The following is a 24,174-nucleotide window of genomic DNA, read 5'->3' as shown; positions in this document are numbered from 1 at the left end:
ACTGTATTCCTGCCCCCTAAAATTAAACTTAAATGTCATGAATCCTTTAGATCTAACCTCTGCCTTACTGGAAATGCAAGGGATAGGGGAGTGCGCTAAGCAATCCTGTAAGAAAACTATCAGCCAAATCCAGAACGCATGGCACGCTATAGGATGAATGACCCAGTTTCTTCAACAAACCAAAGGCATAAACAACAGAGGTGGCCTGCTACAGATTACGAAGACAAAAGGAACTTTAATAGAAGAAGGGCAAGTTGGGGGGAGGGCGGTGAAAAGGAGAAAGAACAGAGATACAAGCAGCAGCAACCGCTGCCTCCTGGACATGCTCCCACTTCTCTAGAACCTTGGGGCTTAGAAAACCTGAGCGGCAAGAGAAGCCAGAGCGGAGCAGAGGTCTGGAGCATTCCGGGCAAACGGGTGTCTGCTCTAGCTCTGACAAGCCCTGGGAAAGATCCGTGCAGCTTCTCTTTGGCGTTCATTCCCTGACTCGCCCTCAATAATCCAGTAGCTACAACAATGCTCAAGTCTTCCTGCTACGGTTCTGGCTCATGATGGCTCATCTTGGTGGATCTCTCCCCTATGACTGCTATTTGAACTTAATATATATACCAAAATTGACACTTTATTGTATTCAGTTTATAGATTATTGTCTTACATATACTAACAAGATTGTAAACACACTACATCTTGCATTTCTCCCATTGCACCCAACACAGTACCAGTTCTGGCAGAATATGGTAGTTTCTTGGTAAATATTGGATGAATGAAGGATAGATCGATGGATAGCAATTAACAAATGAGTATCGACTAGCCCCTAACTAATTCATTTTATCATATTATTTCCTTAATTAACCTATAAATAAGCTCTTTAACAGTAGGGATTATATGTTGTACCTTGTTTGAACTTATATCTTGTTTGTAACCTCAGCACCTAGCCATGCTGAATGCATAGTAGGGTCTCTAAAAACACCTCCTGTAAATTTCCATTAGACCGAGATGGAATGCTAACTGTTCACCCACCAAGCCACATAGCACACAGTTAGGAAAGGAAGGCAAATCTTCCATGAGGAGCAGATGTTTGGCCATCGTCCCAACCACAGCTAAGCAGCTCCTACCTTGTCAGGGAGGCAGGTGGTCGTGGTGCAGCCGCAGTCATTGGTGGTAGCTGAGGTCAGGTACCCCAGTGGGCAGCTCACCGTGGAGTTAACACAGTTGCAAGCACACTCATACTCATCACAGCACGGGGTCTTCCGAAGAGTCAGTGTCCGGTGCGGGGGGCAGGTGGGTGGGGACTCCCTTTTGCATTCCTCCTTCCTGCAGGCTGAGGGGCAGCATGAGGTGACACCCTTGTCCTGCCACACTGAGTACTGCACTTAGCCAAGGTCTATAAGTATTCAGCTATTATATAAGGACCCAGGGAACTCCAGACCCAGAATATTAAATCAGAACTGCGCGAGAGCTCTGCTCAGGGGCTGCAGGACATTCAATCATACCAAATAGCAGTTAGTCTGCAGAAAAATAAGAACATTAATCAAAAAAAGAAACGTGAAGCTAGGACTTTTAATAGAGAAATGAAGGCTGCTTGGTGCCCGTTTTATCATTTTGCCATGCACATCTGGTAGAGATAGGGCCCTTCTAGCTATTGAGTCTCAGAGACAGCGGATGGAGAATCTCTAACATCCAGACAGGCCTGGGCACACTATGAGCTGGTAGGCATTTTTATATTCTGATAACTTATGTGATCCTATCTCCAACTCAATACCTAGAACAATACCCTGCAGTTTTAGGTCATCCAACAAGGTTCGGTGAAATAATGACAGCAATCACTCAAATCCACAACGTCATTTTATGAATGCCTAATCCCATCCTGTGTCCTCTGTCTATTCACAACCTCATTCAAATACAGTATTCTCTTCCCACCCTCAAGGTCTTAAACCTAGGAACTCAAGTGAGATTCTAAATCAATAGGACAAGAACTCTGCTTGGCTTAAAGTGGGTATCCTCAGTAGCTAAATACAGAATTTGGTTTTTTGACATGTCTTACTTGAGTCCAACCCTATGCTTAAATTATAGTATTTAGAAATTAAATATATAAACACATGGATGGGTGAAAAACTATAAATTTGTTTGGGAGTAAGAGCCAATGATGAGGACAAAGCAAGGGAATGTTCCCTCCTCTCAATGGTGTATAGGAGGATGGGACAAAATAAAGATTGGATCTGGAGGCTTCTTTATCTCAGATCTGCCTTGTCGTACAGCCCAGGAGGGAAGCACCTGGTATGCTTTCAGCAGCGAGCAGCTGGAAGGATTCTTAGAGGATTTAATCAAGGTGTCCTTAACTCCTCTGCTCCAGATGTACCCCAACCCCAGATTCAGCTAAGCAGCATACAGGACACCTTCCCCAGGCCAGGGAAGAGTGGCTGCAGTACCCCCTCCTTAACCACAGAGGCTTTACCGCAGGTGAAGTTGGGTCTGCACTCGCCAGGATTGGTCAGTATTGGCTGGAGACCTCCTGCACAGTGAGGCACCGGGGACAGGTCACAGCTCGCCAGGTCACACACTGAGGGCCAGGAGAGAGAGACGTCCACTCAGAGTTCAGCAGGCTTACTTTTGTATTACAAGTGAGTGGCACCCTACATTCCCATTCATGCAGATTTCTACTCTTTTAGGGAGATAGGAATGATGAGATAGAGATACAGAAAGAGGTGGAGGTAGAGGGGAGGGGAAGAGATAGATAGATGATAGATACAGAGAGACAGACAGACAGACAGACAGAGACGGGACAGGGGGAAGGGGGAAGGGAGAGTGAGACATTGATCCAAGTCAATATGATAAGCTCATATTGATTACTCTTATCATCTGCTAGGACTTCCAGATCACTGCCATGTCACCTGAACCTCTAGACCTCTGTTCTTCTTCTGCAAGGTGGAAACTCTGCCTCATAGAGTCGGTCTAAGGATGTCATGAAATAATGAAGGCATTGTAGAAGCTCAATAACGTCTACAAAATGAGGGGCTTGAACTAAATGATCCCCCGGTCCTCTCCACTGTTAACATTCTCAGACCGATCTTACACGAGCTGTTCTCAAGTCAGATCTCTTGCCCCACCGGACTTCTATTTAACCCTAATAAATTTCATCAGCATAAATAAGTTCCATAAATTAACCTTTTTTTTAGACCCTTAGACTATCCCTTGATCTATTTGTTTTCCCTCAAAGATCTTCATCACCGCAGATTTTACAAGCGTGGTTTATGTCTTCACCCGCACAATTAATAAACACTCGACAGGACAGGGACGGAGCAACAGAGAGCTCCTGTCATGGGAACCATAATCCCATCAGCTCTGGATTCATTTAATTATAGCATTATTCAGCCCATTACTCACTACACAGTTTGCAAGCCTATGATGAAACCCTTCGACAAATAACTTGCTGAAATCAAAGTGCCCTGTGTGTGGCTTCTCTAAGTCTAGTATCCTCAGGAAAGAAAAGGACAACGGGTGACTTTGACTTTCTCTCCAGTAAGTCTTTGTGCCCCTCCCTCCACCAGCAATTACCCCGTTTTGTTTCGTTTTTTAATGCTTTCAAACCTGACATTTAATGATTCACTGCAGAATTTCACTAAGAAGCAAATTCTGTTTTCCAGAGGTTAGTCTTTCCATTTTGTGGGAAATCCAGTCGGCCCGTTCCCACCTCCTTTCGCACACCCTGTGCCTTGCAGCGCCCACTGTTCACCTGCGGATGGGCTGCGGTTTGAGCCCGGGAGAAATGGCCAAGGTGGGAAACATACCACACTCATACTCCGGGCAGCACTGGTCTGCATTCCGGTTAAGGCGGGCCACTTCGCAAGGGCCACATGTGGGAGCTGGAGAAGAATGACGTAGAAGTCAGAGAAATAAATCATGGTACAGCTTGGAGCAGGATTTAAAATGCTGCAGACGCTCGTCCACTGAACCCAGCACAGGCCCTGTGCAGAGGCCATGAGGTATGAAGCCATGGGACCGCTGACGAATGAGTCTCCCCCAGTGTGTCCTGTTGACCCCTTGAATGTGCCCTCCAGGGGACTCTGTGTCAGGGGACCGAAGTGGGACAGGGTTAACCTCTGAGGGCAGCTACTCCAGGTGCAGAATCAGGAGCCCACCCAGACAGAGAGAGGAAGGGTGGGCCGGCCCGAGAAATGCAGGCAGGGCCAAGAGAATCCACCTTTGAGTCTGGTGGCTACTGGGCCTCAAGTGAGCCCTTCTTCCTCCAGGAGCGCCAGGGGAGGGCGGACTCACCTCCGGCCGTGGGGCAGGGGTGCGACGTGCAGTTGACCTTCCGCCCTGTGAGGCACGTGCAGATCTGGCAGGGCTGGTGGTCCGGAACCCAGGTTTCTAGGAACTGAGGGAAAGCGAGGTTCAGAGGGGGCCCAGGACACTGGGGCACAAAACTCCGGAGTCCAGGGAAGTCGGTTCCCCACCCCTGGCTGGACCTCCCCTGAGCCACGCCCCTGTCAGGGCTGCACAGACGTACAAACCCAAGTTGAAAGGCAGTGTCAGGTTCTCAGAAGGAAAGTTAGGAGCATTCAGCAAGGCAGCCCGTTTGCTTTGTAAACTCAGGGGAAAGACAAACTACAAATTTAAGAAAATGTGGGAGCTTTCACTGCAGCCTTCTCAGATGGTGGCGCTGAAACCAACCAAAGCAAGAAAATGAGAATTCCTATGTCACACGATTGTCCATATCCCAAACCAAAGGAGAAGTTCAGACACAGCTTGAGAAAAGATCCCATTTACTTCTGGAATTGACCTGGAATTGACGATGGGCAGGAAAAGTTGAAGGGGAAACAGCAGAACTCCCAGACTCGTCACAGTGTTGGTACTGGAAGTGGTTTTAGAGACCTGAGTGCAGTTTTTCAGACGGGAGTTCACCCAGTCAGTAAAGCAACTTTCTCAGAGATGCACGCTGCCCAGCTGCATCCGGGCTCTGAACTCAGGAAGACCTGAACTCTGTGTGGGCGGCACTCCTCCGTGCCTCCGTTTCCTCAGCTGTAAAGTGAGGGCACTCAAGCCGGCCTCACAGGGCTGCTGTGTGGACCGTGACTAGCACACCTGGGGACAGCAAAGCCAGCACTAGGTCTCCCTCTAGACTCAGTCAAGTTAAATTCCAAGTTAAAATTAAATGCAAGTTAAATTGCCCCTAAATGAACCATTCTTATCCAATAGCTCAAAGGCCTCTACAAAGTTCCCAGGTCTCACTTATTCCTCCCGTTCCCATGGTCAGCAATCAGCCCTCTGAAGAGGAAGGACAGAGGGCTGAGTGAAGTGCCGACCCCAGCTGTCCCTCCTCCTCCAGGAGTAAACCCTCTGACACCTCCCACTCGCTCGGTGAATAATACCGACACTGGAAGAGCACCTACTGGGTGCCACTGTTTTAAGGGCCTTATGTAAAACAGTCATTTAATCCTCACTGTAACCCTAAGGTGAGGACATTTTTATTATTACCCCCACTTGTCAAGTGAGAAAGCTGAGGGTCCCACCATTGCAGTGGCAAAACTCAGATCTGAACCCTGAACTTATCCTTTTAACACCAGGCTCTGTTGCATCCCCGTAACAACTAGCACGACACATATTCAGGATAGTTTTCTAAGGACTTTTTACATTTATTCATTTTATATTTCTTATAATAATCCTATCAGCTAAGTATCTTTCACCTATGTGTCCGAATGATGAAATTGAGGCACAGAGAAGGACCGTGACCAGGTGGCACATCCAGGATGTGAACCTGACATGCTGGCCCCAGACACCACGAGCTCTCTGTACTGCACCTCTCGTCATTAGTCACAGTGCTCACCATGGGCAGGTCATGCTGCTGGGGCTGTGGGAGTGACAGGCACAGAATACAAACTATCACAGCCCTCCAACGGCTGACGGTCAAGTGGAGGAAATAAGACTCATCCATGAAAAGTTGAAAGAGATAAATAGATTGCAATACATCCACACTATGGAATACTAGTCAGCCATGAAAATAAACTTTCAAAACTCACAACTACATGGGTGGAATTTGTAAGCGTGATGCTAAGTGAAAGAAGCCAGGCCAAAAAGGAATGTATGATTCCATGTATATAAAATTCCAGAAAATGTAAACGAATCTATCGTGACAGAAAGCAGACTGGTAGTTGCTTGGAGACAGGAGATGGGGATGGGGGCCGGAGGGGGCTGTATTAAAAAGGGGTGTAAGGAACCCTCTGGGGTGATGGAAATGTTCACTGTCCTCATTGTAGTGACAGTTTTACAGAAATACACCTATGTACCTATGTCAAAACTGTACTGTTTCTTCTATTGTAAACTATACTTCAACAAAGCTGGTTTTAAAAATCAAAAATAAAAATAAGAGAACCACAGGAGGGCACAGAAGGTTTCACCAGGGCTGGGGTGCTTGGAGAGGCCTCTGGAAGGTGATCCTGTGACGGGTGGGAAGGACCTGGGAACAGGAGAAAGGAGGCGGCATTCCAGGCAGAGTACAGAGGAAAGAACGTCCCTGTGGGCCAGAGGACAGTTGTAGAACGCCCCGCCCCCATCCCGCCCACCTGAGGAGGTCGCGCGCTTAACTCCATAGGCAAGGGGCAGCCCTGAAGCTTTGTAGGCAAGACCCGCCTCCGCCTCCGAGAGAGGAGAGTTAAATAAGGGCCAACACCCAGAAGGCAGCAGGGGGGAGGAGGGCAGGACTAGGGATGGGAAACCACAGCAGAGGCAGCGGGGACTGCAGTCCCAGTGTTTCTCCGAGGGGCTGGGAAGACCCCGCGAGGGGCCCAGGGCGCTGGCCTCAGAGACGGGAACAGAGGGCCAGGCTGTGGGAACATCTCCCGTTTCCGCAGGCCTCTGGGCCCTGCCCCGTTTCTGCTCTTTGCACTGATGGTGATGCCAAGAAAACAGCAAACCGTGGGGTCTGTAGTTAGATTTTTAAGTGGTAAAAGTGATGAGACGAGGAAAAAGAATATCATAGTTTATATATGTTTTGAGCTCTTTTTCTATCTTTTTAAAGAGACTTTAAAAAGAGTCAATCTTTTGTGGGTTTCAGATATCTAAACTTAAGAATAATACAACTCTCTAACTCTCCTGAGACTGGGTAGCACCACATAGATGACCAAAACCTCCTCCTCCAGGGATTTTCATTTCCCCAGGAAGCTTTAATGATGCCTACCTGAGGCAAGGGACAGACGCTAAGGCCCCTGAAAGAGCCCTTTCTGCCTAAGGCTGAGCTAAAAGCGCCAGTAGCAGCTCTACAGGGGCTTAACCTGCCAGACCATGCAGCAAGCAGGCCAGCAGATGGCGCTCCTGCACCAGCACGGGCCCACTCCAGGCAGCCCTGTCTCACCTCCCAGGTTCCAGGGCCAGGATGTGACAATTACTGGGACAGGAGAACAGGTATGAGAGGTAGCTGGAGTTAAAGATTAAACTGAGATGACAACAGAATGGGCTGCAGAGAACGTGGTAAGGGAACCTCGAAGTCTTCAAAGCCCAAGGTCAGGGAAGGGACACAAGCAAGTTGTACCACAGCTAAGGATTTGAGGGAGGATGCAAATGAAATGCATAAGCACTGAGCCAGTTCCAGAACACCAGAGACCAGAGAGGGAAGGCAGGCTCCCGGCGCTAGGCTTCTGGGTGATGGCGCCCTGAGCTGAGCCGTGCTTGCCCTGCCCAGCGCCCCTGCCCCCAATGCTGAGACAGGGCCGGCCGTGCACAGCCTGGAACTCTTCTGGGCTGCTACAAAGGCTCACGTCTTCAGCGTGCGCTTTGTAAGCTAAACAAGAGCTATGGAAACTGGTAAATATTTTGCCCTTCCAAAGTCACCACAAGAGATTTATATACACCCTGGTTTATTTCCCTAAAGACCGTTTCCTAAGCTTTTTCAGTTTCAAAAAATTCATTTAATGAAAATACTCTTCATATTAGATTTTTATTCTTACTCTGCTTTGAAAGTAAAAGCAGCAATTGCAGGTGGCTGGATATTTGTTTTATCCATCTAAACTATATTTTCTGAAATAACTAAAACTGGCTGTGTTCCCCTCATAGTTTTTGATTAATTTTATGTTACTTGATTTTAAAATGTATTTATGAAACTGTTTCTATGTCAAAAATATTGCACTATTTGGAAGCATCTTTTATGACTTGAACATATATATTCCAATGTGTGGGACCGAAGACGAGGAAGCAGTGAAAGAGGAAATAAAGTCAGAGAGGAGGCGTGAAGGAAAGGAGGATAGACACACCGAGACAGAATTCATAAGCTTCCAATTCGGCACCCTGCGTGCATACACAGCTGACATTCGCAGAGCCGGACGTGTTTTGCAAACTTGATCTGACTTCTCAAGATGTCAAGGGAAAGGGTAAAGACCATTCCTGCCTCCCTCTGACAGTCTCTTACCACTACCAGTAAAACCAGTCTGAAATTACCGCTGGGTGCTAGTACCTCTTGCAAACAGTACACATCATTGGAGCCCAGTGGGAGTTCAGGAGCTGTGCAAATCAGAACACTGTAAAGTTCCATCGACTTGTTTGGGAATATTGTGGTACCGGCAAAGCTACTTAAGGTGGCAAGTTGAAATGCAGCAGTAGAGCATGAGGCGGCTTCCCTCTTAGTTTATCTGTTCTGCCATGAGAATAAACAGGATCTACTGGGACTGTGCCCAACAACAAAACAGCAGATGGGGCCACCCAAGTAACAGCATAATGCACGCCCATGCTGACCTGGACGCTCAGTTAGCTCAGAGATCAGCTCACTGTTCCAATGGGATCGGTGGCAGGGCTAGGACACTATGGGGTGACCTAGTATAGTGAATACCAATGCCAATTTTATCACCTCACGCCATCTGAGCCTCAGTTTTCTCATCCATTCAATGGAACATGTCATAATGACTCCACAGAGCTTTGGGGAAATCAAATAAAATGGTCCATTTCCTGGCTTACAATGTCAGGGATGGCAATAGCGTAGTTACTAACATTGTTTTCTCATTCCCCAGGTTGGTTAGCTAGCCTTACTATGAGTTCTAGGTGTGATTAAACATAGTGGGAAGTCACCAAACCTGGTCCACTTAGTGATAAAAGTCTTCCTTGGTGATGATGGAGATGTTAGGTCTTAGGTACAGCTCATGATCACCAAACACATTCTTCTTGCTAGAAGCCAAATGTGCTCCTCTCTCCACCATGCTCTGGGTCATGCACATGTGCACAGACATGTGCTGACCCAAGTCCTACGAATATACATGGTGTCATCTTTGAAGGGTTATGACTTCCCTCTTAGGAAAAGATGGGGGAGGATGCTTTCAAAATGTACTCAATAACTCTTATAACTTCTACAGGGTAGAAGAATTGATAACTTCCAAGCAAATCAGCTCCCCACCCCACCCCGCCCCATAAAAAACAAGCAAAAGGGCAATTTTATATGTCAGAAAGAGCAAGCTCTTTGGGGTCAGCATAACTTCCAACTCTGAGTCTAACTCCCAACTCCATCACTTACGAACTGTGTCCATGGGCAAGGTCCTAAGCCCTCTGAGACTTGGTTTTCTCACAGAGGTTTTGTGAGAATTTATGAGATGATGTAAGATATCCAGCCCGTCCTGTGGAATCCCAGTCCAAGGGGCTGCTGGGTGAGCACGCCCATGCACACACACACTCACTTGTCCACCACACACACAAGTCCCACGGTCAGGTAAGTTCGAGAAGCGAAAACCCTATCCAATATTTGTAATGTACATTAGTCCATTAAAAATTCCAGAGTCCTCCAATAAAAAAGAAAACCCGTTTGACTTGTTTAGCCAGTGTACTTTAAACGCTCTTGTCCACAGGTCACTGTGAATACCCTGCAAAGCACACCTCTGAATAATGTTGAAATAATGAATATCTACTGCCTAGTACAACGCAAGGTAAATAATATATATGGTATATTAATAATGGCATATGGTATAATACACATGGTACCTTAATAATGGTAGACAACCTCACGCAAAATATTGTTTTCCCAAACCTTCCTGGGCTCCTATAGCATTCTGCTTACATGAACGTAATGGTAAAAATAGTAGTCGCAGGAATAACGTGTTGTTAACAAAGTATTAACAGTTTGGTGTTTGATCACACAACTAGTACATGACACACTCAGGATCTGACCTGAGATCTAACTTCAAAGCCACTGTGTCGCACTGCTTCCCTACCCCTCAATGACCCTCTTAAGAGTTGACCCCTGCTGCCAGAGTCAGAAGGGGCCAATCACTGGTGAACCCCGCATCCTACTGACCCCAGAACGAAGCAGTCCCATGGGGGTAAGAGGCCAGGGCTCCTACCTGGTGCCGGGCTCCATCCTCACCAACACACTGGGTGCAGGCCTCCTCGGGGACACAGTTGCCTTCCAGCATGACTTGGTGTGAGGGGCAGAAGCAGCCTTCCGAGGGGTGGTCCCCACAGGCGCTCGTATTGCCCTCACAGTGCCGGGGGCAGCCACGCTCACAGTGGTTGTACACCAGGGATGGTGGGCAAAACATGGCTGCAGACAGAGAAGAAAGCTCTCAGGACGGCTCACACTAGCCGGAGGAGAGCAGAAGCACAGCCAGCTCCAGGCAGCTGACCATCGGACAGACTTGCTGGGGGAGAGATGGCTGCTTTCCACCGATTTTAATTTCCCCCATCTTCACCCAGAATAAAGACCACATTTCCCAACTTTCCTTGCAACAAAGTGCAGTGTCGTAACACAGTTCTGAGCAATGAACTGTAAGAGGAGGCACAGAATCCTATCGCAGCCTCCAGGAATCTTTTTAAAAAGACAATTATGCATGCCTTCGTCCCTTTTCCACCCCTGCCCCATTCTGCTTCTTGAAACCTGGATGGGATAACCAGAGCTCCGTCTTAAACCGTAAGGAAAAAACACACCCGAGTGAGGGCAGAGCAAAAAAGCGGGCACCCAGTTTGAGGCCCAGAAATAACCAGAGCCACTTCCTACTCTTTAGTTGTGTGACAGAGAATTTTATTTCTCTGTTACTTGCAGCCAATGTAATCCCAACTAATAATGTGAACCTGTGTGTCCTTAGGAAGTTCTACAGATCTTTCTTTTGAATATATGTATATTCAATATTTAAAATGTCCCCTTGAAATTAGGAATCCACTGCTACAAAGAAGTGGCTGGAGAGGAAGTTATAAAGTGATTCACTTCTTCCACTCTGGCCCTGCTCAACCCCTTTCTCAGGTTCTCATGGTGCCAAGGCAGGCGGCAGAGAAGGTCTCCAAGTATTTAGAGCACCGAGGGCTTTCCTAGATATGCACAATAAATAACCAGGAGGTAAAGAAACTCATAAGCAGAGAAGATGCTATGGGTATTTCAGACACTAACATTTGCCCCTTGATCTGCAGGCAGATTGAAAGGAGGCAGTATCAGCCACATGCACCCAGAAAACCAGAACTCAAAGGAACCTTGGGGTTGCCTAGTCCAACTACCCCATTCTAAGATGCAGAAACTCAGATCCATAAAGACTAAGAGAATAGCCCATCACCAGCTGAGCTAGAAACAGGACGCCCAACCCTCCAGTCCCAGTTTACAGCTGCCGACAGCTCTATGAGAATAAACTCTGAGGCTCCAAGATGCTTGTACATAGTGATTTCCTTAAAAAAAAAAAAAGTAAGGGATTATATTGGTTAATTGAGAATTTTATAGTTCAGTGTTTTTAACACTCTAGGATTCCCCGAAGGCTAGAGCCATATCTGGTTCATTTTGGTATCCTCTACATGTTAAAAGAGAAATAAATGCCAAGTCTAAGCAGGAAAGCTGCCCTTGAAGGGGAGATTGCTACACTAGCAATCCTACAGTATTTATAATTAAGAAGCTCTTGGTATTCAAATGGCAGAATTAGAGTAGGGCATGGCCTACTCGAAGAGGCTTTGCTACAGCTTGGTGGGATCACAAATTCAATGTGACTGGGTACTCTGTCCTTTGCTGATGTGTGTCGAATACATTAAAATCCTATCTGTCTGAGCAGAAATGATCGTGCTTTTATACACTGAAATTCTACATCCAAATTACTTATATATTTACCATCGTCTTTGGCCCTAACCAGAACCCCAGGTATTAAGAAATGCAGGATTTTGATCTTCATTACTCAAGTTAAAAATCTGAGTCCCAGAGAAGTTGAGCTAGCCCACAGTTAGTCAGTATTCACGTTTCTTAGGGGTTCTTACAGATACTCACGACAAAAATCAGTTGTCCTCCAGTCAACACAGACCCCGTTGTTTCGACAGAGGTGGGCATAAGAGGCAATCGCCTCGCACACTTGCTCCTGGTGACAACTATCCTGCTGACAGATGTCATAAAACGTGGTCGGAGCGAGGACCTTGTGGCACTCAGCAAACAGTGCCGAGAGGAGGACCTGGCAGTGGGAGCTGCTGGAGACAGGACACGGCTCCTCGGCCACGGGCTGGCACAACCTCCCCGGCTGCTGGGCGGTCCATTCCTGGATGAGTGCTTTCCAGTCTGTGGTGACCGTGCCATCCTTCAGCATGAAGTCATTGGCTCCATTCTCATCACAGGTTCCTATGGAAACGGGGAAAGGCGATGTTGGTAGGTGCGGGTACCAACACGTTGACACCAGAGACCTGGCCATTCTCCGCCCCCACCAGTGTTTGAATCTTACTCCTAGACCCAGAAATACAAGCATCCAAGAGTCCTGAGAGTAGAGCAAGGAAGGTTTATAAGCATAAAACAGGGGAGTCGAGAAGAAGTTCTTACCACAGAGACCATACATCTTGGAAGCAAAGGTCCTTGGGCTAAGCTGCAGCTGGAACTCATTGTTTTGTGGAGTAAATGTGAAGATGTGGCCGAGATGATGGAATCTGATCTCATACATGATAGCACCATAGATGTTGACATCCATGTCCTCAGCCACGTAAGGGACAGAGACCAACCTCCCATTCACCCCCACCTGCCCAAAGAAGAAAATGACGCGTCAGTTGTCACAGCACTAAGGAACGCTGGAATTTCACTCTGTTTCTTCCTCAAGTTGCTAACAGTCCCCAACATTTGCCACTCTCAACCCCAGTGTCATCCACAAACCCTGATATTGATTGGCAGCTTTTCTAAGATAAAGGAGCTTTGCCGAAGTTGGTGGGGGAACAGGCTATTGTAATACTGTACAGAGAGCCATGCACCTGGAACCTGAAAGCTGTGGGTTAAAGTGCACTTCGAACCTTGATTCTGTGTGCACTCCACAGGGGAGGACGACCCCTTCAGGAGAGGCTGAAAAATTGCCATTTGCCAGCTCATCAGGTCGGTGCCTCCAGGAACATCTAACAACCTGGACTATTCCAAATCTTTTCTTTTCTTTTTTTTTTTTTTTTTTTTGAGGGTCATTAGAAGCTCTTTGGAAGCCCCACTATACATCATATCAAACATGTTAAGATGTACTCACATCACACAATGAAAATAATTTTTGCTGTAAAAATTTTAGAAGCCTGTTTCTCCTTTTAATTTAAAATGTTTTGGCTGTGATTACTCATTTAATATATGACTAGCTATGATTGTTCAGCAATTATTGGTGCATATTCAAGAATTCTTACAAAATGAGATCTAACCTATAGGTTGTTTTCACATAATAAAATATTTATGATTTCTAAATGAGCAAGAAGAGAAGTTGGCATAAAATAACCTTTGTAAACATTTAATCCAACATTCATTTAAATCAGTCTAGCAGTTTTCTTTTTGAATTTTGGAGCCATACTTTTTATTTAGGCCCCTAATATCTCTCTAAAGGCCCTAATTTAGGCACTAAATATTTTCCTTTGGAACTCTCACAGCCCTGGGCGCTAGGCTTATAATTCCTGCTGGGCAAACAGCACGGGTGTCAACCGCAGTTGTTCTACCAGCACCAAAAACTGGCACCAAATTCACGATTTAATGCTACCTAAAACTGGTACCACATCGGGGCCCAGAGCAACATGAAATCATACCAAAACGAGGGAGATGGCAACGAGCCCCTCCTAAGTGGTACTGTGCTAGCTAGGAAGAAAGCTGAGTCCCTAACAGGAGGACCAACTAAAACCAACTGCCACCAGGGCCATGTGGCTCTCCCAAGGTCTGCTGCTGCCTTGCCCTGAGACCCACAGACAGCATCTCTCACCTCCATGTCGCTGTGGAGCTCAACCGAGAGGCCACTGTGCTTCACCTCAATGGATTTCATGCAGGCCTGCCGTGCCCCAGGGCTGCAGGCACCATTATGCAGAATCACCTCCAGGTCCTGCTCCTTGTTTTGAAACAGAACGTATGAACAGCTGCCAGTCAGCTTGAAATTCTGCCCATCGAAGGTCACGATGTGCCGGGTAGAGCTGCCCATACACACACCTAGACGGGGGAATGCAAAAGAGGGATGTGACATTACCCAGACGCTCACACATGTAAAGAGGCAGTGTTACCAAGTTATACGTAGGAAAGTAGAGTTGCAAGTTGGAAGGGCCCTTTGAAATCCTATAGTCTAATCTCTTCCTTTGTGCAGATTAGGAAACTGAGATACTGTGAGGGAGAGCAGCTTAGATAAGTGATACATTAAATATTTTCTTAGAGAAGGTTTAGAAGGACAAGTATTACATTAAAATGTGGCAAATTATAGACTTGTATTTCCGAAAAATTTTAATGTGCAAAGTGAGTGCTCTACTCGACAGGGATGCCTTGGCCCAGGAAACAAAATTTAGAGGTGTCTGACTCATTGAAATCATAAGAAGCTAAGCAAACCATGAGCTCACGATCTCATTGTAAAGAAAGTTCACTTAAAGACACATGTAACCTTTCAGCTGCCAAGTGACTAACGGTACAAGAGGCCATGTTGACTTGATTCCTTAAGAGATCTCACACAAGAAATATTTCCAAAGCCAAAACAAATGGTTGGGTCTCAGCACTGCCTCATTGGCCACTCGTTTATTCACATAATTGGCAAATTCTCAAGGTTCCTATTAAAACGCCATCTAGGAATACTAATCACTTTTCCTCTGTAAGATGATTCATTAAAATTTTCCTCATGGAAGGCACCACTGCCACATGTAATTTGAAAGCTGATCATGGACCTAAATGAAGTTGGAGATGAGCTTTCCCAACAAACCATGACTCTATCTACAGTGGTGGTAAATAAAAGCCCAAGAAATGAGAGGCAGTTCAGTGAGTCGGTGAGGCCGCAGTAATGTCCCTCACTCACAGCCAGGCCTGGGCAATCTCCACCTGCATGAGTGACCTGTACATCAAGGCAGCACAGACAGTGACCAATGATGGGTCTGGATACACCATCTGCCAGAGCTGAGCAGCCTCTTCGAGAGCTCTTCCACCCAAAATCCTCTAAGTCCCTGGGCAGTTGGTCATTTCCAAGGGACTGTACTGAATGCTGCTGGCCATGCTTTAAGTGACCCCCAAATACTCTAGCTATGAATGCTGTCAAGTCTTAAGGCATCTAGCCCCAACTGCTAGGAGAATGCAATAAGTCGCAAGGCAAAGAAATAGTGTTATCCCACAACTGACAAGTTAGTGAGAATGGCTTTGCCCACTGTGAGATAAACTATTACTGTGAAATGGGTACTTCAGAGCCAGGAAACTCAGAGATGGAATTCCATTCCACCCCTTGCTTGCGCTGTGACCATAGATAAATTATGTCACTTCTGTGAACCTCTCTTACCTCCTCTGCTCTCTTTGAAGTGATGGGGAGGATTCCCAGGATATATTTTTAATTTTAAAAGCAAAGCTCATTTGTAAAGAAGGATAAACCAGAAATGAATGACATTGGTTACCTTCAGGGAATAACAGGTGGGAATGAGTAGAAAGTGTGGGGGAAAGAGAGGAGTGACACTTCTGAGAACAGATGCTCCTCAACTTAGAGTAGGGTTAAGTCCCAATAAACCTATCATAAGTCAAAAATGTATTTAACACGTCATCTAACATCCTGAACATCATAGCTTAGCCTGGCCTACCTTGAATATGTTCAGAACACTTACACTAGCCTACAGTTGGGCAAAATCATCTAACGCAATGAATACACTGCAAGGTACCAGGTGTTTACCCTCACGATCGTGTGGCTGACTGGGAGCTGTGGCTCGCTGCGATGCCCAGCATCACAAGAGACTACGCACTGCATGTCAGTAGCCTGGAAATAATCGAAATTCAAAGTGCAGTTTCTACTGACTGTTTATCGCTTTCACACCACTGTCAAGATGAAAAATCACTAAGTCACACCACTGTAAGTTGAGGGCTGTCTATATACCTGTCTGTAGTGTTCTGACATTTAGAACCAAGGTAATGCTTCACAGTACAAAAACAAATAAATTTTAAAAATCAGCAAGGATGGGTATGAGGGAAATCCAAAATGGAATACAAATAGAAAGAAATTAAACTAATGGTAATGAATAAAATGACTATACTGAAGGGAGGGGGCAAGTCTTAATAACTCTGGGGAAAAATTCGCTATCTATTCCAAGGCCAAAGACAAAATGAACCATATACAAATACTGTAGTCTGGTTAGTAGATTTGTTTTTCTTAAAAGTATCGGTTAGCAATTCTGAGACAACTTTTTGTATATTCTGGGATTAAACCAATATATAAACATATTGTGGATAATGATCCGGGCTTCTGTCTGAGAAAGGAAGAGATGTGACATGTCAAAAGGACACAGGGACCCAACTGAAAAGACCCCCAGCGGTCAAATCCAGGACCATTTGAGCAAGAAAATAAATAAAGCTAGTAATTGATCACTATTTGGCAAATATCACAGTAAAAATTGCTTCAGAAAAGGATCATAAATGTATGCTAAACTTAGTGGATAAAAGTACATTTCTATAGTTTTAAAGTATCTCTGCACATGATGATTATTAAATGTAAGGAGGAAAATTATAACTTTGTAGTGAAAAAATCTGGCAAACACCACCTTAACCAAATGACCAAACTGGAAATGGGACAAATTGATATCATGAGCCTCCTCCTGAAACACCAGAAAAGATCTGGTGTCCTCTGGGACATTCTTGACAAAAATGTACAACCTGAATTTAACCCAAATTGAGAGATATTCTACAAAATTACTAGCCACACCTTTTCAAAACATCAAGGTCATAAAAGCCGAAGAAATTCTAAGGAATTGTTGCAGATTTAAGGAGACTGTGGAGACATAACAAGTAAATGTAATGTGTCATTCTGAGTGAAATCTTGCAGCTGAAAAAGGACTTTAGTGAGACAAAAAACTGAATAAGATAATAGTATTTTATCAGTGTTAATTTCCTGATTTTGATCATTGTACTGTGACTAGATAAGATATTACAATCTGGATAAGGTATACAGGGGTTCTTCGTACTTTTTGTGCAACTTTTTTTAAGTGTGAAATTATTCAAAACAAATGTTTTTTCTTTTTTGTAAATAGCCAAAATCTAATTATATCATTCCTGAAAGCTTTCACTCATTTTAAGGGTACTAATGGAGTCACAGGGGCATTGATGGATTGAATTTAGAAGAGATTTATTTGAAGAGAGCTGCTACTGTGTTGTGAGTCTTACATCCCCACATGCCCCGCCAGCGACACCTAAATCCAGGGAGCAAGGCTTTCAGGAGGCCGCTCCCAGAGCTGGGTGTGTGTTCCAGGCAGTTACAGGGAACACTGGACCAGTGTCAAAGAATCTAAAAGACAGAAGCTATTGCTATTGGCCAGAGGTAACCAGGCAGCGAGAGAGAGACTTGCTTCTGTGGTGGGAATTAGGTGCATTCCACTCCAACGGTGGGACAAAGGTGCATAAATCCTAGAGACTGGATCTAGGACCCATAGAAGGAATGATGGCCTGGGGCTGTTCTAAAAGTGACCCTAAGAGAACTTCTGCTATGGGGCAAGGAGAATCCCTAAAGAGAGAGAGAGTCTATAAGGGATTGGAAGCAAACAAACACAGCAGAAGAGTGGCAGGAAGAAGCAACAGCCAGCCGAAGGATACAGACTACTTCTTACAACCCAAGACCGAGAAGCAGAGGAATACGGCAAGGGAGCCTCTTAAGAAATCTTCAAATGAGCTGGCGAGAAAAAGCTGTCTTAAACACATGCCACGCCGGAGAGTGAAGAGACCTCGCACAGAAGCAGCAGTCACCACCTAAGAACCCCCTGGACCTCCTTCCAACTCCCCTTTCTCTGTGCTCCACGCTGGCCATAAGCTAGCCTCACCCCTTTCTCAGAGGCAGGCAGACCAAACTGGGCTTGGGGAGGTGTTTTAACGCTAATTCGAAGTCAAGGTCTTAAATGTTACATAGAAGTGGGCATCTAATTACCAAATCAAGATTGTTTTATGACTTAAAGTGACATCAGAACTCTCTATGGATAAACAGAAGTGACATGAAGTTCTAGTAGAGTTCTCATCCAATCCGGGGAGAAAATTTATCCAGCTAAACAAATTCTAAAGGGGGAGTGAGATATAAAACACAGTCTTTATTGCACCTTCCAAGTTGTATCTGCTCAACATAATAATTGTGATCTATCCACTACTGAGTAGAGATTATCATAAGCAACCATTTCTCCCATCCGTGAGCCAGAGGGTTAACCCACTCCCACAGACAAATGCTCTCCACAGGTTTGTATGAGATGGAGTTGAATATGTCCCCCCTTTAAATCAGGCCACTGTAATGCTATACCATTGCACCCAACTCCCATACAACCAACCATAGGTGTGGTTGGAGAGTTTCCTGGGGGCATCTCTCTCACTGCTGTACTTCCACTGCAGGCTGCACACTGACCTAGAAAATCTGTCTGCCTTCTGGTTATGCGTAATCCGGGGAAGTGCCCTCCAAAGATATGGGAAAGAACAGGGATCTCAGAGACTGAATGAAGAGATGCCCAGAGGGCACGAGAGGGATGGAACATGGGTAAAGGTAGCACTGTGCATGTGGTGAGGAGGGAAAGGGCGCTTTTGGGCTCGTCAGCTTCCGGTCTACCTTTCTGCACAGCTAAGCTGAAAGCACTGACTGTCCCTTTCACACCGTCTAGGGTGATGAAGCAAAGGACTCACAGGGGCAGGTCCAGCGGCAGCCACAGGTCTCTTCCACCCGAACTGGAGACTGGCTGTTGGGGCATGAAGGTCTCGGCCCCCGATCACAATTGACCCGATGACTATTCAGCAAGGTCTGGCCATCTGGCAGGCAAGTCACTGTGTGGCACTGATCTGGCAAGGTCCAGACATCCCCAGGCTGCAGAAAAAAGAACCAAATTTAGGCAGGGCATAGGATGAGGCATTCCAACTCTAAGCCCATCTACCAGGCCACTGACTCTCTTTTGAAGACATAAAAACTAGGACTTGGACATGGGTCTAAATGGCAAGGAGACAGGGTGCAGAACACAAGATTCACAGGTGAATGCCTTCCCTGCCTCCCTGCCCCACCCCAATCCCCGGGGAGGTCGGAGGGGAAGAAAAACAGGATATAATGCTAAAAAGGAGAATTGGACCAAGACCAAAAGAAGCAAAGTTAACCAGGAGGAACAAGGGCCCCAAATATACATTTCTGATCCTTCTTTCAAAGTCAACAGAACATAACTTACCCTCTTCTCATTCCCATTCTCATCCATGCAAACTCTAACGAACCCTGAAACAGACACAATAAGATCTGAGTTCCCACCCATCCCCCAGAAATCCTAAGCCATTCACAATGTCTGTTTAGGCTACCTGGGCTAGTCCTTGAAGTCAACTCTGAAAAGAATCTGAGTTGGTTTAACAGTGAGGATACGGGTACACCAAATACAGGTAGCTATCTTGTGGTTCTTCAGGCAGGCTTTGAGGTTATTAATAATAATGATGACAGCAATTGTGATAATATGGCAATAACTACAGTTCATAATGCTTTTTCACAGTCAGTGTCTCCTTTTCCTCTTTCATACGTAGATCAGTGGGGGAGTAGGGAGGAAAAGAGGCAAGACTCTGAACACCTGAAAGAGATCTTAAAGACTCCTACCAGGAGAAAAGAGAGAGAACTCTGTAGTAGGTTTCGACTCATCGATAATTATATCAGGAAAATATATCAATATCGGAAAATCATATATGATTTTAAAAAAAGTTAAAAGTAGGTCAACTAAACTATGGTGCTTTGATATTAGATTCTATGTTATTGTATTTCTGAAGCCCTTTATAGTCGTGCTGAAGGTAGGTACAGTTCACAGAGAAGACCATCATCTGCAGAATACTGAGGTTCCCTCTTCTGTCTTCCACTTCCTTGTCCAAGATCCCTATGCATAAGCAAGCATAGCCTTTCTCTGTTACAGGTTAGACAGACAGGAGGGAAGGAGGGCTACACACAGAGGACTTCTGATAGCCCCATGGAGGTGTGAAATGCAAACTTTCCATGAGCAGAAACTTAAAGATCCAGGTGTACGTAGCAATCTTCATTCAAGGTCAAATCCTGTACTTGGGCACCCTTGGGTCTCTAGCATGGGTATTGCTGTTTTCGTTTTGGTTTTTGGAGCAGGGTGAGAAAAATATTTTAAGACTCACCAGAACACAGCTTGTGGAGGAAGGAATTGCCCTGGGTGACAAGGGTGGTGAGGTCTTCGATTCGCTGGAGCTTCACCACGTTGTAGCTGGCATCTGGGCCTGCTAAGACCTTCAGCTGGGCCACGTCGTACCGATCCCCAATTCCAATGGGGAACACCGTAACTCCTAGAGTTAGCAGTGGAAAAAGAAAGAGTCTATGTCGACCTGCTTTGGTCAGGTAGATTCAAAGTGGGCTGGCCTGAAGCTATACCCAGCATCTGGTCATGCACACATATCCTGTGAGGAGGGATGGTCAGTCAGTCCACAATGTTAAAGAGCTCTTCCTTTGTGCCAGATACTATTCTAAGCAATGGGAACACAGTAAACAAAGCAGACAAAGTTCCTGTTCTCAGGGAGCTTACACTGGGAGAGACAGACAGCAAATACACAAAGAAGGATCCAACATTTCAGATGGGGACAGTGCTTAGGAAGAAACAAAATGGGGTACAGAGGATGAGAGTACCCAGGCGGAGGAGTGGGAGTTATTGTTTCCTACAAGGTGGCTGGAGAAGAGTTCAGTGAAGAGACGACATTTGAGCAGTGACCTGAAGTAAGGATGGAATGGGCCAAGAGGATATCCAAGCAGAGGGAGCAGGGAGTGCAAAGGCCCCAGAGCAAAAGTACGATGCACACACCAGGGAGGCTGCAGCAGAGCAAACAAGGGAGGGAGTGGGGCATAGGCCATGCAGAGCTTCACGGGCCACGGTAAGGACTTAACACGTTCTCTGAATGAATGCAAAGCTGGCCAGGACTGGAGCGGAAGAGTGACATGAGCCAGCTGCTGTATTGATTATGAACCACAAGGGACAAGGGTGGAAGCTGGGGTTCCAGTTAGAAAGACATTACAATAATCCAAGTGAGAGACGATGGAGTTCGATTCGTATTGAGTTGCCTGTTAGAACGTCTCGATGGTGCTGAGGTGAGAGATCCAAGCTGGAGACAGGAATTTTGAAGTCAGTGGTGTACACATGTATTTAGACCCATAACACCGAATGAGATCAGAGAAAATGTCTCAGGGCCGATCCAGAGTATGTGCATGCTCATTTACAGATGAGAAACTGAGGCTCCAAATAGTTAAATGACTTGTCCTAGGCCATGTCTGTTTCCTCCAGGCCATAACTGCTTCCTTTCCTGACAAAAGTTTTTCTTTGGAGCCTTTATACTAAAGAAGAAAAGTCTCCATCCTGAAATTCCTGCAATTAGTTCTCCAGAAAGTTCTATGTATTTCCAATTTGCTTAAGGTTAGAGCTGGTTTTCTGCTAGTAACTTTTCAGCTCTTATAAGCTAGTTATATCACTCAAATGTATTATACATACATGTATATGTATATGTATACACACACATCTTTTCCCTTTTATGGTCCTTTTCCCTAAACTAATAGATTACATAAACGTGTCAAATTCATTCATTCAACAAACATTAAATGGACCCTATTTTGTGCATCATGCACAGATGATACAAAAAATAAGCAAGATTTTGCCCTTGCCTTCTAAGGACCCCCAGTTTGTGCAATACACAGATGTTTAACAAATAAATACAATGTGATCTGCACATTTTGAGCAGTTCCAACATGGTACAGGAAAAGGAGGGAACAGCTCTCAAGAATACATCAGAGAAAGGATAACTCCAGAACAGGGATCTAAAAGATGAACAAACAATTCTCCAGGTGTTCATGAGAGGATTTAACGTCATCCCACTCACCTGGCCCTCCCTCGGCACCAGGACACCTGTCCTGGCTCACACTCTGTTGATATTCACAGCACGAGTTCTTATGGGACACCAAGGCTGGGTCATGCTTGTATCATCCCCTTTCTGAAGCAGCAGCCTTTGCCTCTCGTCCATCCTACGCCACCTGACCCTCCCCACGCCATCACCCTCAGCCTACGAGGCTGGTATTAGAAAAGGTCTCTGAATACGTAAAAGTCCCTGATGGTTCTCAGGGCTCCACAATGAACCATTCTGGCCTCAGACATGGGAGAGTTGTGAGAGACCAAGGAAACCACCTTTAAAAAGGAGAGGTATTAGGTACAACCCACCCCTGGACACCGAGAGAAAATATGGAACAATTAAAAGTCACCATGTAAAGCATGCAGACAAGTGAAAAAAAGATACATAATAACTGCTCGATAATAACTATCCAAAAAAAAAACACAGAGAATGGACAATTTCCTGCTGTTGGAAACCAGGCCACACATGGGCATTAAGCATTTACAATCAGCCAGGATATGCGCAAGTAACGCCATCCCACTTTCAATCCTCTAGCAGTTCCTCAGTCTCAGGACTGGACCCTGGACACTTACGGTTGGATCTGGCGGCATCGGCTGCTGCAGCCACTGAATCCATGGAGACATCCGTGACCAGGATGACCACCGCCTTAGAGGCTCCAGGCCTGGCACCATGGACTTCGGAAGTGATGTATCGCACAGCAAAGCCCAATGCATCCCCTAATAATGAAGAATAAGCCACACCAAGTCAGCCCTAACCACAGAAAGTGGCATTTCTGAAGCCAGCTGGGCATCCTGTCTCCAAGTGAGTCCTTAGGTCACCAAAATGGAATGATTCAGAGACTCAAAGATCTGGACAAGACCTGGAAGAACATCTAGGCTCCCAATTTATAGGGAAAAAACTAAGGCCGAGGAGCAAAGATGTTGGCCGAGGTCACTCAGTTACTTATGCCAAAAATTAGGACCAGATGCAGCCCCTGCAATCCCACCCGCAGCACCACGTTACCGATTTGGCTGGGGCCTCCCTCCCGCTGCATAAAGTCCACGAGGCTCAGTAAATGGACTTTCTCCTGGGCCACGTTCCACGGCACGTCGATGGTGGTGATGCTTCCATACTGCAGCACCGACACCTGCATGAGCTGAGGCCCTGGTGGGAAATCAACACGAAATCATGCCTGGGAACGGATGGAGCCCCAGAAAGAGCCCCTTCCTAACCTGCACCTTCGGGCTCATCACTCACCTATATTGGCTTTTGAAATGAAAGCCTTGGCAAAACTCTTCATTTCGTCAAATTCAGAAGCTGGAAAGCCAGAGGAGCCGTCCAGGAGGAGGATCACATCCAGGGCCTGGCTGCAGTCTGCTGAGAGACCAGGAAGGTGAGCATGAGGCGCCAGCAAGGGAACCGGCCACTGCAGCAGACACCTGCATTCAATGAGCAAGCATGCAGGGCACCACTGACCATGTGGCCACCACCAGAGGTTTCTCCGTGGTCCTGCGTGAATGATGACATTTGGGCCGGGGAGCGGGGAGGGGGCCCATGAGTGCCCCAGGTTTGGAGGTGTTGGGCAAACCCCAGAGCCATCCAAAGGCAGTTTACATGTCTCAGATGGAAGAAAGAGGAAGAAAGAGGCCCCTCAGTAACAGGAGGCTGCAACTCTTCCAGAATTGCGTGAAATACTGGAGCAGCAAAAAGGGGAGAAGGCAAAAGGAAATGGAGTAGCAGCAAATCCCTGGAGAATCAGCTGGTGTGTTCTTGGGTCTCATGAGTTAGGTAAGGGCTGTAAGGCATGTCAATGACAAATGCCAGGGCTTGTGTCACTGTTCGGGCCCAGAGTCACGATCACAGTGAGGAAACGAACTCTGGCCTAAACACCATCTGAGATCTGAGAAGATGATGCTATTACTGTTTTCCTCTGCAGAAAT

General features: G+C 46.0%; 1 protein-coding gene across 4 annotated transcripts in view; it reads right to left on the bottom strand.

Moving 5' to 3' along the window:
- The window catches only part of VWF (von Willebrand factor), a 123,704-nt gene that overhangs the window by 22,079 nt on the left and 77,451 nt on the right, over positions 1-24,174 (bottom strand). For 2 of the 4 annotated variants that reach the window (XM_016162761.2, XM_016162762.2), the window contains exons 29-42: positions 23,492-23,611; positions 23,258-23,398; positions 22,828-22,971; positions 20,489-20,653; positions 19,543-19,586; positions 19,016-19,193; positions 14,130-14,350; positions 12,743-12,935; positions 12,206-12,547; positions 10,314-10,513; positions 4,276-4,378; positions 3,789-3,863; positions 2,456-2,560; positions 1,116-1,321 (exon numbers count right to left, since the gene is read on the bottom strand). In XM_016162761.2, coding sequence (XP_016018247.2) covers positions 1,116-1,321; positions 2,456-2,560; positions 3,789-3,863; positions 4,276-4,378; positions 10,314-10,513; positions 12,206-12,547; positions 12,743-12,935; positions 14,130-14,350; positions 19,016-19,193; positions 19,543-19,586; positions 20,489-20,653; positions 22,828-22,971; positions 23,258-23,398; positions 23,492-23,611 — 2,237 coding nt within the window. The remainder of the gene's footprint in view (positions 1-1,115; positions 1,322-2,455; positions 2,561-3,788; positions 3,864-4,275; positions 4,379-10,313; positions 10,514-12,205; positions 12,548-12,742; positions 12,936-14,129; positions 14,351-19,015; positions 19,194-19,542; positions 19,587-20,488; positions 20,654-22,827; positions 22,972-23,257; positions 23,399-23,491; positions 23,612-24,174) is intronic. The other 2 variants (XM_016162763.2, XM_036237205.1) reach the window with 1 other exon arrangement.

Source organism: Rousettus aegyptiacus, unplaced genomic scaffold (assembly GCF_014176215.1).
Source record: "Rousettus aegyptiacus isolate mRouAeg1 unplaced genomic scaffold, mRouAeg1.p scaffold_m13_p_2, whole genome shotgun sequence".
NCBI lineage: Eukaryota > Metazoa > Chordata > Mammalia > Chiroptera > Pteropodidae > Rousettus > Rousettus aegyptiacus.
Note: the sequence above shows the minus strand (reverse complement) of the source record. Positions and strands in the feature narration are given on the sequence as shown.